At 42.6% G+C, this 19,136-nt stretch overlaps 1 protein-coding gene across 1 annotated transcript in view; it reads right to left on the bottom strand.

The window, feature by feature from the left end:
• Window positions 1-726: 726 nt before the first annotated feature.
• The window catches only part of LOC138957869 (protein mesh-like), a gene marked incomplete at its 3' end in the record, with an annotated part of 33,229 nt that continues 14,819 nt past the window's right edge, over window positions 727-19,136 (bottom strand). The window contains exons 2-11 of the mRNA XM_070328909.1: window positions 15,236-15,369; window positions 14,055-14,224; window positions 12,089-12,290; window positions 9,750-9,848; window positions 7,970-8,174; window positions 6,372-6,493; window positions 5,176-5,308; window positions 4,336-4,517; window positions 1,428-1,597; window positions 727-1,008 (exon numbers count right to left, since the gene is read on the bottom strand). Coding sequence (XP_070185010.1) covers window positions 727-1,008; window positions 1,428-1,597; window positions 4,336-4,517; window positions 5,176-5,308; window positions 6,372-6,493; window positions 7,970-8,174; window positions 9,750-9,848; window positions 12,089-12,290; window positions 14,055-14,224; window positions 15,236-15,369 — 1,699 coding nt within the window. The remainder of the gene's footprint in view (window positions 1,009-1,427; window positions 1,598-4,335; window positions 4,518-5,175; window positions 5,309-6,371; window positions 6,494-7,969; window positions 8,175-9,749; window positions 9,849-12,088; window positions 12,291-14,054; window positions 14,225-15,235; window positions 15,370-19,136) is intronic.

Raw genomic sequence — 19,136 nt, forward strand, 5'->3', positions numbered from 1 at the left:
ATAGCACGCTTTTCTGTACCTCTCTTTGTTTTAACTTTCTGAGCGTGTTTTTAATCCAAACATAATCATATATATATGTTTTTGGAATCAGGAACCGACAAGGAATAAGGTGAAAGTGTTTTTAAATTGATTTGGACAATTTAATTTTGATAATAATTTTTATATATTTAATTTTCAGAGCTTGTTTTTAATCCCAATATAACATATTTATATGTTTTTGGAATCAGCAAACAATGGCAAATCAGATAAACGTAAATTTGGATCGTTTTATAAATTTTTATTTTTTTTTACAATTTTCCGATTTTTAATGACCAAAGTCATTAATTAATTTTTAAGCCACCAAGCTGAAATGCAATACCGAACCCCGGGCTTCGTCGAAGATTACTTGACCAAAATTTGAACCAATTTGGTTGAAAAATGAGGGCGTGACAGTGCCGCCTCAACTTTCACGAAAAGCCGGATATGACGTCATCAAAGACATTTATCAAAAAAATGAAAAAAACGTTCGGGGATTTCATACCCAGGAACTCTTATGTCAAATTTCATAAAGATCGGTCCAGTAGTTTAGTCTGAATCGCTCTACACACACACACAGACACACACACACACACACGCACACACGCACACACGCACATACACCACGACCCTCGTTTCGATTCCCCCTCGATGTTAAAATATTTAGTCAAAACTTGACTAAATATAAAAACAGATTTTACGCAAACTCACGAAGGATGCACAGAGCGCACACAATGCAGCGCGTCAACGTGGTAGTAGCATTCACTTCCGGTGAACATGTTGCAGCCCATATCCGGTTGCCAACGCCCCCAGTCGGCCAAAGCCTGCGACAGCGTGCAGGGGCAGGAAAGCAGGTGGTCAAGCCATCCGGAGGTCAGTCTGTCCTTCTCGCTCCACGCCTTGCACTTGGCTTCAGGCCAGTTCTGTCCGTAGCTCTGTGTCATGGCGTTGTTCACGTACCAGCCTAAGGCCACTGGGCCGAAATTGACCGACCTGTGGATAAAAAAAAAAATGAATAAGTGTTTTTTCTGGTGTAATATATTTGGTCTAACTTCGATTATATTTTTTTATGTTTGACTGTTATAGATTTCGAACACAGAAAACAGGACGAACAATTGACTGGAGTTGTTTGCTTACAGGTATTTAGGAAATTATGTCATTTGCATAGCCATAGGTTTCGCGTCATTTGCATCGGTTTCGCGTCATTTGCATAGGCTTCGCTTTCAAGTGTACCATACAAACACGCTTTTTGTATATATTTTTTTTAATTTGTGAATCCTCGTTTTAGTTTAATAATATGTATACTGCACATGAACATCACATTAAACAGTCACACGGTTTACAAACACCTACAGACAAGCTCACCAATGTATGACAAACACAAACACAAACACAAACACAGTCACACTTACTTGTACTTGGTGGTGTTGTCAACATACTGTTCAGCCACTCGCAGTTGCACTAGTCCGATCTCAAAATCATCGCATTCGCTGGTACAAGGGAACTGGGAGGGGTTGATGACAACCTCTTCGTTCCTGTTTGAAATTCCTGTAGCCAGCTGGACCAGGTTTCTCATTATCAGCTGGAAAAATACAATCAACAGTTAAAGGCGACATTCCTTCCCGTGTATTCAGTTCGGATCCTCAAAAATGTCTGTTGAGCAAAACATTCTTAAAGGGATGAATTGATGTGGGTATACAAAACAAGAAATTCCTCCGAGGTAGGAAAAACACCCCCGTCCTTACCAGAAGTCAGAAGTCAGAAGTCAGAAGTCAGAAGAGAGAAAGTCAGAAGTCAGAAGTCAAAAGTCAGAAGTCAAAAGTCAAAAGTCAAAAGTCAGAAGTCAGAAGTCAAAAGTCAAAAGTCAAAAGTCAAAAGTCAAAAGTCAAAAGTCAGAAGTCAGAAGTCAAAAGTCAAAAGTCAAAAGTCAAAAGTCAAAAGTCAGAAGTCAAAAGTCAAAAGTCAAAAGTCAAAAGTCAAAAGTCAAAAGTCAAAAGTCAGAAGTCAGAAGTCAGAAGTCAGAAGTCAGAAGTCAGAAGTCAGAAGTCAGAAGTCAGAAGTCAGAATGTAAACACAGGGTCCATTGCGAAAGGGTACGTCGAGGTAGAACCATTCTCACTGCCACCAACTGAGAAGGTTATTTCCCTTTGACCATTAATATGTCACTCTTAATCTTAATCCACCAATAACTCCCTAACCGTGTGTTTGACTGGTTCCAATTAAGGACCGTCTCAGGAATGTATAGAACCTGTTCACCAAGTTTGGTGACGATCGGTCCGTTCATTCTTGAGATCTATATGCGAACACAAACACACAAACACACAAACAAACAAACACATCCAGTGAAACCTATACACACCCCTATACCGGGGGTGTAAAAACACCACTATCAACAGAGAACAAACAAACAACAAAAGGTAAAGAACAAGTCGCGTAAGGCGAAATTACTACATTTAGTCAAGCTGTGGAACTCACAGAATGAAACTGAACGTAGTCCGCCGCTAGTGCAAAAGGCAGTGAAAGTGACGAGCCTGTTTGGCGCGGTAGCGATTGCGCTGTGCTTCATAGGATGCTTTACTGTACCTCTCTTCGTTTTAACTTTCTGAGCGTGTTTTTAATCCAAACATATCATATCTATATGTTTTTGGAATCAGGAACCGACAAGAAATAAGATGAAATAGTTTTTAAAACGATTTCGGAAATTTAATTTTGATCATAATTTTTATATTTTTAATTTTCAGTGCTTGTTTTTAATCCAAATATAACATATGTATATGTTTTTGGAATCAGAAAATGACGAAGAATAAGATGAAATTGTTTTTGGATCGTTTAATAAAAAAATAATTTTAATTACAAGTTTCCGATTTTTAATGACCAAACTCACTCATTAGTTTTTAAGCCACCAAGCTGAAATGCAATACCAAACCCCGGGCTTCGTCGAAGATTGCTTTGCCAAAATTTCAATCAATTTAAATTGAAAAATGAGGGTGTGACAGTGCCGCCTCAACTTTTACAAAAAGCCGGATATGACGTCATCAAAGGTATTTATCGAAAAAATGAAAAAAAAGTCCGGGGATATCATACCCAGGAACTCTCATGTCAAATTTCATAAAGATCGGCCCAGTAGTTTAGTCTGAATCGCTCTACACACACAGACAGACAGACAGACAGACAGACAGACAGACAGACACACACACATACACCACGACCCTCGTCTCGATTCCCCCCTCTATGTTAAAACATTTAGTCAAAACTTGACTAAATGTAAAAACAAGTCGCGTAAGGCGAAATTACTACATTTAGTCAAGCTGTGGAACTCACAAAATGAAACTGAACGCACTGCATTTTTTCACAATGACCGTAGTCCGCCGCTTACAGAATGCAAAACGGAGTAAAACTGACCAGCCTGTTTAGCGCGGTAGTGGTTTCGCTGTGCTGCATAGCCCGCTTTTCTGTGCCTCTCTTCGTTTTAACTTTCTGAGCGTGTTTTCAATCCAAACATATCATATCTATATGTTTTTGGAATTATGAACCGACAAGGAATAAGATGAAATTGTTTTAAATCGATTTCGGAAATTTAATTTTGATCATAATTTTTATATTTTTAATTTTCAGAGATTGTTTTTAATCCGAATACAGCATATTTATATGTTTTTGGTATCAGGAAATGATGCAGAATAAGATAAACGTAAATTTGGATCGTTTTAGACAAAAAAAATTATTACCATTTTCAGATATTTAATGACCAAAGTCATTAATTAATGTTTAAGCCACCAAGCTGAAATGCAATACCGAAGTCCAGCCTTCGTCGAAGATTGCTTTACAACATTTTCAATCAATTTGATTGAAAAATGAGGGTGTGACAGTGCCACCTCAACTTTTACAAAAAGCCGGATATGACGTCATCAAAGACATTTATCGAAAAAATGAGAAAAAAAACGTCTGGGGATACTATACCCAAGAACTCTCATGCAAAATTTCATAAAGATCGGTCCAGTAGTTTACCCTGAATCGCTCTACACACACACACACACAGACATACACACACACACACACACACACACACACACACACACACACACACACACACACACACACACAGACAGACAGACACACATACACCACGACCCTCGTCTCGATGCCCCCTCTATGTTAAAACATTTAGTCAAAACTTGACTAAATGTAACAATTAGAAAACAAAACAATAAAGAAATCAAAATTGGATGCACATAATTCACACTCTTCTATGGAACAGACACAAAGCATATGGACCAAACTGTCAGCATATTTACTTATTTCTACCAAAGACAAAGCGCTCACGGGAGTTTCATTATTGTATTCATCTTCTCTGTAGCCAATGAGATTGACTTCAAGCGTTGCAGCATAATGGCTGGAGAATAAGTGACTGGTCCACCTCACTCTCAGTTCTTTGGGACTGGTCTGGTACCATGGTGTTGAAAAACTGCTGACGTCAATCGGCCAGTCCATTCGGCTTGGCAAAACTGAAATAACAGAAGGTGTAAAACAGCCGACGTATATCTGCCATTGTGGTTACGCCAATAACAAGTTGGTTTGTTTGTTTGTTTGTTTGTTTGCTTAACACCCAGCCGACCACGAAGGGCCATATCAGGGCGGTGCTGCTTTGACATTTAACGTGCGCCACACACAAGACAGAAGTCGCAGCACAGGCTTCATGTCACACCCAGTCACATTATTCTGACACCGGACCAACCAGTCCTAGCACTAACCCCATAATGCCAGACGCCAGGCGGAGCAGCCACTAGATTGCCAATTTTAAAGTCTTAGGTACGTATGACCCAGCAGGGGTTCGAACCCACGACCTCCCGATCACGGAGCGGACGCCTTACCACTAGGCCAACCGTGCCGGTTAACAAGTTGGTTATTAAGGGAAGAAACTGCAATCGGCAGAGACAATAACCATAAAGTTTGCATAGTCAGCAAACACAACTATCACCACATCTTCTGAGAACAACCTCGAGCTCGATCCCCACCCCAAATCCCCACCGCCGACAACCCCCTCCCCCCTTACACACACAATTCGCAAAAGAAAAAAACAAAAACACCAAACGAACAACCAAAAGACAAAACAACACCAAACGGAAAAAAAGATACAACAAAAACAACACAATTGAAACTCACTGATGTTGAGTTTGGTTCTGTGCTTCCAGGCCATGTTGTCGATGGATATCTCCAGCTCAACCTGACCCCTAGTGGTCAAGACAGGTACTGGACAGCGTCCCCTCATACTGGTCTCCATCACTCCCTCGCTTCTCTGGCAAACGTATTCAAAATAATCAAATCAAATCAAATCAAATCAAATCTTCTTTATCATCTCTATAAACTTACTTTATTACACATGGCGTATGCGTTTAGAGCGCTTACTTTCATTTGTTTATCAAATCGGGCGGGGACGTAGCTCAGTCGGTAGCGCGCTGGATTTGTATCCAGTTGGCCGCTGTCAGCGTGAGTTCGTCCCCACATTCGGCGAGAGATTTATTTCTCAGAGTCAACTTTGTGTGCAGACTCTCCTCGGTGTCCGAACACCCCCGTGTGTACGAGCAAGCACAAGACCAAGTACGCACGAAAAAGATCCTGTAATCCATGTCAGAGTTCGGTGGGTTATAGAAACACGAAAATACCCAGCATGCTTCCTCCGAAAACGGCGTATGGCTGCCTAAATGGCGGGGTAAAAAACGGTCATACACGTAAAATTCCACTCGTGCAAAAAACACGAGTGTACGTGGGAGTTTCAGCCCACGAACGCAGAAGAAGAAGAAGAAGAAGTTTATCAAATCTAGTATCTCAAGTCTGAGAAATAACAGTGGTGTCACATGCACACGAACACAAACGAAACACTTCAGCCTCATTTACATTACAATACATGTACTAACTATTCCGATTCTTATTGATCAAACACTTCGCTTCTCTGGCAAATGTATTTACCAAAAAGTTACACATTTGATTAATTCTATTATGTATTGCAGGGATGCAGAAGTTCAAAAATGACAAATCACCCGACGGGCTAGTAATTTCTTGTTCACAATTCCACTAGCCCAAAACCTGTTTGACATTTTCCCGTCAGAAATGTTGTATTTCTATATCTGTAAGTTTACTCTTCGATATAAAATCGAGATTTGTTTTCAGAATTTGAAGAAAAAATATGAAGAATTTTCTGGTTTTGTAAACTGGTAGCAGTTTGAGTTTTGCTTGTTAAATTATAAACATCAGCCTTCTGTGTGATATACGGTTTAGCCAGGCAGCCTTAGGAATTGTTAAGAAAATTATGTTAAGTGTGTTTACATACTAAAGTTTATAAGTTGTGTCTGTATACTCACATATTGGTCATCACGCCCAAAGCGACAGTAGATCTTGGTTCCAGCAGGATGACAATTGCCTGAGACCGCCAGCATCTCTCCCCCAAACATGCCTGTCTCACGGGGATACACCGCGATGTTTCCTGTATGGGAACAGGCATTCAAAATTAGATCAGCTGCAAGGTACGCTAGCAGGGTTAAGAAAAAGTTGACTTATTTTGTGTGTACACAAGTCGAACGCAGATGGACTAGCTAGTTGCCAGACACAGCCAGCATCTCTCCCCCAAACATGCCTGTCTCACGGGGATATACCTCGATGTTTCCTAAATGGAGACAGGCATTTTATGATTTAAAATTATACCAGGTAGAAGGTATTCTTGCAGGGTTAAGAAACGGTTGACTCATTTTGGGTGTTCCCAAGCCGAACGCAGATCTAGATGGACTAGCTTCCCTCATACAGCCAGCACCTCTCCCCCAAAATGCTTGTCTCACGGGGATAAACCTCGATGTTTCCTAAATGGAGACAGGCATTTTGTGATTTAAGATCAATCAATATCAATATGAGGCTTATATCGCGCGTATTCCGTGGGTACAGTTCTAAGCGCAGGGATTTTTTTTTTAATTTTTAATTTTTTTTTTTATGCAATTTATATCGCGCACATATTCAAGGCGCAGGGGTTAGAAAATGTTGACTTATTTTAGGTACACAAGCCGAACGCAGATGGACTAGCTAATTCCCTCATACAGCCAGCATCTCTCCCCGAAACATGCCTGTCTCACGGGGATATACCTAGCTCGATGTTGCCTGTATGGAGACAGGTATTTTGCGATTAAAAATGAGACCAGTTAAATACAGGTATGCTTGCAGGGAAAGGTTGACTATTTTGAGTACACAGGCCGAACGCAGGTTTTGTTATGATGACAAGAAACCTAATGACATATACATGGGTTACGTTCTTCGGCAGATTCAATCCGTAATCCTCTCCTGCTCATCACTTTCTCCGAACCGCCCTAAATTGCTATCAGTATAATCAGTTTACTTACTGATATTTCGGTTTAGCGGGACTAGCAGAAATCACTTATGAAGAATGAAAGTTTTACAACCGAAAGAAATATAAAGCGGTACAAACAAACAAAGAAACAACCAAAGAAATAAAGAAGAAAAAAAAGAAACAAAAAAAAGAGAGAAATTGATATGAAAGACAAACTCTCTGTTTCCCGTTTACTCTCTTGCTCTCTCTGTCTGTCTGTCTGTCTGTCTGTCTGTCTGTCTGTCTGTCTGTCTGTCTGTCTCTCTCTTTCTCTTATTTCTTTTTCCCCCAGTCATAGTTTTTGTAAAATAGTTTAGTCCCTCTTTAGGGCGAGGGCCAGATGCAAAAAGCATATCTATGCTTATTCTTGTCACCCTCCAAAAGTAAAGATTTGTCATTGTCATTGTCATTGTCATTGTCTCTCTCTCTCTCTCTCTCTCTCTCTCTCTCTCTCTCTCTCTCTCTCTATCCTCCACCCTCTCTCTCTCTTTTTCTCTTTCTCTGGCTCTCCCCTTCGGAATCTGAGTCAGCTACCCCACAGCTCTATCCTTCTCATGTACACTCTGCTACACAGAAAAAGGGTATTACCAGATTTCAAACCGTCCGGTATACATCCTCCACGAATGATGACGTCACCGTTGACCATCAGGATGTAGCGACCTTCTACGTCACTTCCTGCACGTGACACGAGAGTTGAGATCCGGGATGGGTTCAGTTTGGACCGCTTTGCGCATGCTCCGGTACAGGGTACCACATCCGTCCAGCCTCTACCGTGACCTCCATTTAGTCCTGCCTGGTTGAAAAAAAGGTTAAACAATATTACTTTAAATTGAATTGTGAACAACGGGGGCCCGGTAGTGCAGTTGGCGGAACACTGGACTTGTGATCCGAGGGTCAAAGGTTAGAATCCGGGCCGGGACAGACAGAGGTCAACTTTATAAGCAGATTCAGAGACGGTATCCTTGTCCCATCCCGTGTCACCACTGTGGCACGCAAAAGACCTCGGTCATTCTGCTATAAGTGCAGGTGCATGATGACGCCTCAAGAAACACGTTCATACCTAGGTAGCACGACTCTCTTGCTGCCAGAAATAACAAAAACATTAGAATTGAAATAACTCTTATCCTTCTTTGTAATGTGAACAACGAAAATAATGTATTCAAATAGATAAACAAGTCGCGTAAGGCGAAATTACTACATTTAGTCAAGCTGTGGAACTCACAGAATGAAACTGAACGCACTGCATTTTTTCACAATGACCGTAGTCCGCCGCTCGTGCAAAACGGAGTGAAACTGACGAGCCTGTTCAGCGCGGTAGTGGTTTCGCTGTGCTGCATAGCACGCTTTTCTGTACCTCTCTTCGTTTTAACTTTCTGAGCGTGTTTTTAATCCAAACATATCATATTTATATGTTTTTGGAATCAGGAACCGACAAGGAATAAGATGAAATTGTTTTTAAATCGATTTCGGAAATTTAATTTTGATCATAATTTTTATATTTTTAATGTTCAAAGCTTGTTTATGTTTTTGGAATCAGAACATGACAAAAAATAAAATAAAAGTAATTTTGGATCATTTTATAAAAAGAATAATTTTAATTACAATTTTCAGATTTTTAATGACGAAAGTCATCAATTAATTTTTAAGCCACCAAACTGAAATGCAATACCGAAGTCCGGCCTTCGTCGAAGATTGCTTGGCCAAAATTTCAATCAATTTTATTGAAAAATGAGGGTGTGACAGTGCCGCCTCAACTTTTACAAAAAGCCGGATATGACGTCATCAAAGACATTTATCGCAAAAAAGAAAAAAACGTCCGGGGATATCATTCCCAGGAACTCTCATGTAAAATTTGATAAAGATCGGTCCAGTAGTTTAGTCTGAATCGCTCTACACACACACACACACGCACACACACACACGCACACACACACACACACACACACACACACACACACACACACACACACACACACACACATACACCACGACCTTCGTCTCGATTCCCCCTCTATGTTAAAACATTTAGTCAAAACTTGACTAAATGTAAAAAAAGACACATACACACACACACACACACACACACATACACACACATACACACACACACACACACACACACACACACACACACACATACACACACACACACACACACACGCACTCACACATACACATACCCTCAAACATCGATGAATGAGGCACGAGGAATAATGTTACCCAGCCTTTCAGTGCTGACCAGTGTGTAAACGACGTAAAAATATAGTATTTATCATAAGACAGCATAAAAAGTTGGACATTAAGAATACGCACAACAAACGCCCATCTGGACCCATCCTTTCAACGCTGAAAAGCATTTCAAACTTACCAACTGATGCGAAGAAAAGGGAATCTCCATCTTGAAGTAATTGAAGATAACAAATGTGTGATCGCCGTCTCCAATCAAGAGCACTTGAAAAGTGTTGGACTGAAATGGAAACAAGACAAAAAGCGTTTTCATACGAGGGGAGAAATCTACATGATGGACATACATTCGAACCCCGGTAAACGTTACACTTTTTAATTTTCATTGTGGGTAAAGCATAACTTAAGGTTAATTATACCATTACTTATTACCTATTCACACTGGGAATCTGTTTTAACTTCTTTTGGTTAGTGGTTCACTGAAAGGGATCTCGGTTTCTTAGCGTGTCACTCTAAACAAAACCTTTCACGGGGATCCCAATGCGAGTTATCGGCACACACCTTCTCTTGAAAACTGTTCAACTGACCGCCTCCAAAGCGGTCAGATTTTGTACATAGGATAAGACAATCCCTCCATTTGGTCGCCTACGCAAAATAAAAAAAAGCTGTTGGTACTCTCCGTGCACAGTGAAAATTGTTTCGTGATTTTGATTCGTAAAAGAAAATAGTTATATTATATAAATATTATATATGACGTCATTAATCATATCATAACAATCATTACACTGTATATGACGTGCCGGCATTCCATTCTTTCCATACCACCCCGAAGAAGGCAGTTACATGCCGAAGAATTGATTTAATCTTACCAAACCTGGTTACTGGTGTGTTTTCGTTTGATTTAAGAAATTAGTTAATCAAGAACATTCAGCTCACAGCAGCAAGCTGTCACGGTGTTGATCCAATAAACAAAGGGAAGTAAGCGCTCTTAATGCATACACAATGTGTAATTGAGTTAGTGAGAGTTATTCAGAACCATTAGGCAAAAACAAGAAAAGTCTGTTTACGGTAACATATTCCCCAAAAAATAGGGTCGGTAGGTCGGGATTTTTTTTTTCCCAAACATATTTTTAAGTTATTTTGCGAAAAAACAAAGACTTTTTTTCTTCTTTTTTTTCCCCCCAAATGCCAAAAAAAAAGTCTAGGGTCGCGCGAAAATAGAGTCGGTCGGGATACCGTAAACAGACTATTTTTTTTTGGTTTTTTTTTTGGGGGGGGCCTTATTCTCTCTCTAAACAGCGTTCTGCCTCATTTATTTAAGATAGTGACGGTGGTAATTTTTAATTTGTGACGAATTCGATGGAGGATCTAATCCAATTTAAAAGCTAGATCAGAGTCAAACACTTTTCAGGGGAAGGAATGTGTCTTTAAAAAAAAAAGTGTAATCTCTATACCTATCGTCGCCATCACATGTGAACTTACCGTCTGGAGCAGGTCTTTATGAACAGTTCTTAGCGCTAGACACGTTTTCCCACATGACCTTGACGACGAACTGGCTGAGTGCAAGTTAAAAATGAAATATGTTGTAATCTATAAATACCCATCGTCTCAATTACATGTGAACGTACAGGGCAACCAGTCGGAGTCTGGAGCAGGTCTTTATCTGAACAGTTCTTAGTGCTGGACATGTTTTCCCACGTGACCTTGATATTGAAGTTGTTGAGTGCAAGTTAAACATAAAATATGTTGTAATCTATCTATAGCCATCGTCTCGGAGTGTGCCTTCAAAAAAATGGTGTACCGTATTTGACGGACTACAAACCGCGACTTTAAAAAAAAAAAAAATCGCATGGCGGCTTATAAAAAGATGCGGCTAAAACGTTACCTAAACTTGAATAGCATTCACCTAATGGAAGTCGCCGCGGATTTTCATTTCGCTCGATTAGCGATTACCGGTACTTTATTAGCTCTCTACTCAAGACTCGGCGCTTTTCTCTTTCTTTCGCGAATCTTCGTTTGTCAACAAGTCGTCGTGACAAGATAGCTTACAGAGAAACACCGGATGTATCGGGATCTCGCGCGCGCGAGATTTCGTTATTGTGTCTCGCGATAGTTGGAGGAGCGAGAGCCGCCATGTTGTGTTTTCGTCTGCTCGAAATGTGCGCAAAAGTCGTAAATCATCCCAAAAAAGCTTATTCCGGGCGGGACTACATGTGTGTGTTGGTTACAAATTGTGTGTGTGATATTTTTCTTCAAACTTTTTCACTTTTCTTCTTTGTTTCACTTGTTTATTCTCGGAGCCGATTTCGCCAAATACCGTACTTTCGTTTGCCTGGTTGTTTTGATTGATTGACACGATCTGATTATATTTTTTTCGACGGCGGCTAATATAGTGACGCGGCCTATACGTGGCACGTCCCAATTTGTTTGTTAAAAATCGGGGGTGCGGCTTATAAAACGGTGCGTCTTGTAATCCGTCAAATACGGTAAATACCCATCGTCGCCATAGCATTGTACACTCACAGGGCAACCAGTCAGCATGACCTGATCTGAACAGTTCCTGGCGCTGGACACGTTTTCCCACGTGACCTTGAGGACGAACTGGCTCGTGAAGCCCGTCTTGAGAGCCACGGAAGCGTCCATGACGTACTGATCCAGCATGTTCATGAACTGTCTATCGTCTTCCGTTGTATCCATGTCGTTCCTGGCACGCGTCGTCAACTTACTGAAACAGGATAAGCATACATTTGTAATAATAATAATAATAACAATGATAATATTAATAAATAGCTTACAATACAGTGCAAGTCCCATCAATTGGCTCCAGGCGCTTTACAATTTCATTCTAAAACAAACGAGCAAAACTTTAACGAGCATACAAAGCATACAAATAACTGGGATAAAATGTTTTTAAAAACCAAGCAAACTATAGGGCTTCCATGACAAAAGATCGTAGAGATGTAAACAAGACATGCCGACACTGCATCATCTAGGAGGAACATTACGGAAGGAGAAGCAACAAATGAGAGCAATTAAGCTTGTATGATAGCGAGTGAAAACAGATAATGCTGCGTCGCTCACAAGAAATAACGGTTTTAGGTGTGACGAAAAAAAGAACAGGGCCTGAGTACGGTGATAAATTCAAGACTTATTTTACAACCATTTGAAAATTACATACATCCCCCGTGGCTGCCCGCATGACGAAATCGTTTTTCTCGTGTTTTGAACTTGCCAGTCAACAGCACAGAGCAGAGTCCGTCCCGCACTTTGCTTTGTGTACATCACGTGGCCACCCAAACACCCGCACAACGCAACATTTTCACGATAAAAACACGTTTATTTGTTTGCTTTGTCTGTATTACACATTTCTATTTACATTTACCACTGACATACCACATTGTATACTTTAGTTTGCAAGTGAATCGTTATCATACAAATAACGTTATCACGAGACAAACAGAGATCTCAGAGATCGTCTGCTTCTCAACTGTTTCGCGCAAATCGTGTAATATCTATTTTTGCGGAAACCTCCCAAAGAAATGCAATCTCAGCGGCTTCCACCTGCAACATAGTCGTGCTTATTTGGAATGTGACGTCCTGTTCTTCGTCAGTCACACCAGTCCTATCTCAAAAACTAAGCGTCGCACAGAACCAGCGCCCTTCCATTAAGAGAGATACAAGACAGAGGCATTAACAGAAAGAATGTAAAGGCACACTCCTTCCCATGAAAACAGGTAGACTCACCGTCTTAGCTCTGGCCAGGCTTTTAGATTAGATGAGACAATCCTTTCACTTGTACATAGGAAAATAAATTTCCTGTCTGATTCTTGAAAAAAAGTTTAGATTTAACTGACAAATGACAATCTTACAAAAACACAAGTGGTATTTACTAAGTTATAAGAAAAACAATCCAAAACCCTGCACAAAGAACACCAAAGATGGCCAATTTAGTATGCGACAAAGTGGAGCGATGGTCTTATCCCATGTCAAATCCTGGCTAAATCTCAGATGGTGAGCCGAACAGTTTTCACGGGAAAGATCTACAGTGCGCTTTAGGCCCCAGAAACGGAAGGATGATTATCATCTCCTCACGCGACATCAACAAGTCGTGCTGATGCGACTCCGCACTGGGCATAACCGCCTGAATGCACACATGTCCCAACAGATGAAGCTGGTCCCCTCCCCTACGTGCAGCTGTGGACTAGAGGACCAGACCACTGAACACATTCTCCAGCGATGCACCATCATTGAGAGTCTGAAAAAAAACGTGTGGCCAACTGCAGTCTCCCTCCACTGCAAGCTGTACGGAGGAAAGGAAGACCTGTAGAAGACGGCATCATTCGTCTCGCTGTCCGGGCTGACAATATAACTAGTGTGATCGACAAGAAGATAGAGTGCGCTTTAAAAAAAAATACATCCATCGTCTCTGTTGATGCGTAACCATTGTTGAAAACGAACATGAGTGCAGGCATCAAACATGTGGACTCACTAGTAAATCTTCCCACGGTACGCATCGGGATTCTGTAGCGGAACAAATCCGTCGTAATGAAAAGGGGCGATGAAGGGCCGATCTATGGCAGGATTGGGTGTTCCTTCTCTCCACGTCCACTCCACAAATCGCACGCCGGGCTCGAAGGATAGCATTCCATCTTTCAAGATCTGAGTAACGAAAAAATAGCGTTTCAAAACAACGACCCCCCAAAAAATTAAATAAAAAACCCCAACAAGAGTAGTCATTTAGGTGAAGCTTTTAATTTATATACAATACACGTTGACTGTCTTACGGTCCAATAAGTAACCTTATTTTCCCTTCTTCTTCTCTGTTCATGGGCTGAAACTACCACGTACACTTGTGGTTTTGCAAGAGTGGGGTGTTACTTGTGTGACCGCTTTTATCCCGCCATTCAGGCAGCCATACGCCGATTTCGGGGGAGGCATGCTTGGTACTTTTTGTGTTTCTATAACCCACCGAAATCTGACATAGATTACAGAGTCTCTTCCGTTCGCACGTGGTCTTGTGTTTGCGTGTACATACGAAGGGGGATAAGGCACTAACAGGTATGCAGATGAGTTGACCTGGAAGATCGGAAACAAATATCCACCTTTAACGGCCGCCAGACGCGACCGGGATTCGGACACTCAACCTTCCGCACGGGAGGCCGGCGTTTTATCCACTAGGCTATTGCGTTTAAAAAAAAAGTTTGTCCTATTAAAGCTTTTTACAGTCAGTCATGGCTGACTTAAAGGGTAGTATACCATATATTCTTTAAGACCTGGATAAGAAGAAAAAGAAGAAGATGCTGTTTTACTAAATCAGTCACAAAAAATTGGAGAAAAAAAAGAGTGTAATAGTCTTAATAATTCACAAAGGGTCTCCATGTAGATAAAAACAAAAACAAACACCAACAACCATGTACTGAAAAAGCTTAATAGTTTATATCATACGAGTCGTATAAAGGGGCACTGTTGTCTCACAATAAAGTGATCTTAATGTAAGTGATGACAAAATGCGGAGACAAAGAGACAGAAAAACAGATGTACACGCGCGCATACAGACACACCGACAGACTGACAGACAGGCAGGCAGATATACAGACAAATACACAGAAAGATACACAGACAGAGAAGTTACAGAATGACGGACGGACAGACAGACAGACTCCAACTCACGTTAGAACTTGTGAAGGACTGTCCAGCGAATTTGACAGGTAAGGGCAAAACGACCACAGTGTCCGCATGGCCAATTTGACCAACACTCTTGTCATTAGTCGCAGGTCCATACGGAAAGAGTGTATTGGATGCACCTGTAAAATGATACACACATGTAGACTCTGGTATTTGTTGCTATAACGTGAAGCAAGCAAATAGTGAGAAGTAGTTTTTGTTAAAGTTCAATCAGAAAAATCGGAATACACTATCCATCTGCATTGTTTTTAGTTTACAGTAAGTGACAGTTGGTTGGTGAGAGTTGCTGATGATAATGGTTTTGCTCTTGTTTTTTTGTGTGGTAAATACCAATCTGAATTTTCAAAAGTCCAAAGGATCATGTCGATCAGACATTGCTGTTTAAAACGCTTGACTACGTCGCAGAGGTTTCAGATATAGGTCCCCAAATGTGTCCGAGCCAATCATTGTTGAGTCAACGTTTTTATTCATTCTTTTCGAGGAAGAGTGCGTACTGAAAACAAAGTATGTAAACGTTATAGTCAAATTAGTGTTACAACTCTGCTGACACAAGAGTCACACTTTCACACACTTTCACACACACACACACACACACACACACACACACACACACACACACACACACACACACACACACACACACACACACACACAGACAGACACACACACACAGACAGACACACACACACAGACACACACATACACACACACACACACACACAGACACACACACAGGCACACACACACACGCATCCGCACACACACACCGACTGACACACATACGGACACACAGAGACACACACACACACACACACACTCACACACACACACACACACAGACAGACACACACACACACACACACACAGACACACACACACACACTCACACTCACCCACACAGACACACACACACAGACACCCACACACCCACACAGACACACACACACACACACACTCACACACACCCACACACACACACACACACACACACACACACACACACACACACACACACACACACACACACCCGACCGTTACTGAGAACACGATCTGTGCTCACGAGTCCAGGTGCATATCACAGGTGTATATGCTTCTCAAACACGTAGACTTTTGAATGTTTGCGTTCCTGAACGAACTGGGGCGGGACAATTGATAATCGGATTTGTGTCAGGACAGATTAACAAGAACACCCCAACCTCTTTCCCCACCTTATCCCCACGCCCTTGTTTCACTGGCAATCGCTGTAACCACAAGCCCCCCCCCCCCCCACCCCACCCACAGCCAAGGTCAGTGTTGTCACGGGTAGCGAACTGTCCATATAACGCTGTGTAAAGTACCTCCTTTGCTGTTCGCCCTGCATTGCGTGTCCTTCCGAATATGATTACTGCGCGAGTTTCGGAACTAACTGTGGCGGGACAATTCCTTATTGAATTTATGTCAGCACAGCTTGGCCAGATAACCCCCAATACCCGCCCCTCACTACCACCCCCACCCGCAGGTACTCAACGCACAATAGCTCCTACCTCTACCCAGATTTCAGCGCTGCCCCACCCCCAGTCCTTGTTTTACTGGCCATCACTTTGACCCCCAAGCCTCCCCTTCCCTAATTCCCACCCCTTCCCTACCCGCCTCACCCCACCCCTCACTAAAGCACTCAGAAATTCCCACTCCAACCCAGCAACCATTGATCCCAACAACTGACCCACTGTCTTTAGGTCAGTGTCGTCACGGCTATTCAAACTGTCCGTGTAACACAATGTAAAGCACCTCCTTTTCAGCCTGCCTCGCGTGTCCTTCCGAATATGATTTAATACTGCGCAAGTTGCGGACTAAAAAAAAGCGGGACAATTCATTATTGAATTTATGTCTGCACAGCTTGGCCAGATAACTCCCCAAAAACCCGCTCCCCACTACCACCACACCCGCAGGCTCCCAACGCACAAGACCCCCTACCTCAACCCAGATGTCAGCGCTGCCCCACCCCCACGTCCTTGTTTCACTGATCACCAGTTTGACCCCAGGCCTTCCCTCACCCCCCTCCCCCCCTTCCTTACCTGCCCCCACCCCGTCCCTCATTCAAACACTCAGAAATTCCCATTCCAACCCAGCGAGCATTGATCCCCACCTCCCACTAGTCACCACCATCCTCATCCCCTTGTTTCACTGGCCACTAATTTGACCACAGGCAAACCCCCGGATCCCCCCTCTCCACCTTCAATCCCCTTGTTTCACTGGCCACTAATTTGACCACAGGAAAACCCCCGGATCCCCCCTCTCCACCTTCTATCCCCTTGTTTCACTGGCCACTAATTTGACCACAGGCAAACCCCCGGATCCCCCCTCTCCACCTTCTATCCCCTTGTTTCACTGGCCACTAATTTGACCACAGGCAAACCCCCGGATCCCCCCTCTCTACCTTCTATCCCCTTGTTTCACTGGCCACTAATTTGACTACAGGCAAACCCCCGGATCCCCCCTCTCCACCTTCTATCCCCTTGTTTCACTGGCCACTAATTTGACCACAGGAAAACCCCCGGATCCCCCCTCTCCACCTTCTATCCCCTTGTTTCACTGGCCACTAATTTGACCACAGGCAAACCCCCGGATCCCCCCTCTCCACCTTCTATCCCCTTGTTTCACTGGCCACTAATTTGACCACAGGAAAACCCTCGGATCCCCCCTCTCCACCTTCTGTCCCCTTGTTTCACTGGCCACTAATTTGACCACAGGCAAACCCCCGGATCCCCCCTCTCCACCTTCTATCCCCTTGTTTCACTGGCCACTAATTTGACCACAGGAAAACCCCCGGATCCCCCCTCTATCCCCTTGTTTCACTGGCCACTAATTTGACCACAGGCAAACCCCCGGATCCCCCCTCTCCACCTTCTATCCCCTTGTTTCACTGGCCACTAATTTGACCACAGGCAAACCCCCGGATCCCCCCTCTCCACCTTCTATCCCCTTGTTTCACTGGCCACTAATTTGACCACAGGCAAACCCCCGGATCCCCCCTCCACCTTCTATCTCCTTATTTCACTGACCCACTCTCTGTAGGTCAGTGTTACCACGGGTACTCGAACTGTCCTTAGAACTCTATGTGGAGGACAGTGAACCCCCCCCCCCCCCTTTTCAACTTCAATTTTTTTATTTTTTTTTTTTTTTTTTTTAGAAAATCAGGTCTTAAAACGGAGGGCGTCTTAAATTTGAGGTACATGTACAATTGTCATAACCTGGACAAAAAAAGGAAAGAGAGAATACTTTTTGTTCTCGTCGGCATCCGTCGGAATGATTCGAGTTTTACGCCCTCACGGCTTTTGGCGAGATACACAAGTGTATGCGTGTTTAGGTGGTATCAACCATCTGCACCGTCTCTGGGTCTGCACATAAAGTTGACCCGTGTCCGTCCCAGTCCGAATTCGAACCTGCGACCTTCCGATCACAAGTCCAGTGCTCTACCAACAGAGCTACCGGGCCCCCTCTAAGGCCTAACAAAAAAATAGGTGTGGTTACGGTAACCCGACCTACCCTATTTTTAGGGGCCGACCCTATACATTTTTATTACATTTGTCAACAACAACAAAAAAACAACAGTGCAGAAAACGTAATGAAAGCGAAAACGTTCGAGTCGCACACTTATTTCCCTGTAAAGTAGGTTTAATTTGTACACATTAGAATAAAAAGTAAAAAAAAAAAAAGTGATTGCCTACATTCCTACCCTATTTTTTTTGGCTATGTTACCTTAACCACACCTATTTTTTTTGTGCCTAAACCTGGACATCTGTATACGCGAGGTCTTAAAAAGGAGGACGTCTTACAATGGGTGGAGGGGGGGGGGGGAGTCTTAAGAGGGGGCTCCACTGTACCTCCTTTTCACCCTGCCTCTCGT

The sequence above is a fragment of the Littorina saxatilis genome, unplaced genomic scaffold, assembly GCF_037325665.1.
Source record: "Littorina saxatilis isolate snail1 unplaced genomic scaffold, US_GU_Lsax_2.0 scaffold_934, whole genome shotgun sequence".
In the NCBI taxonomy this organism is placed as follows: Eukaryota; Metazoa; Mollusca; class Gastropoda; order Littorinimorpha; family Littorinidae; genus Littorina; species Littorina saxatilis.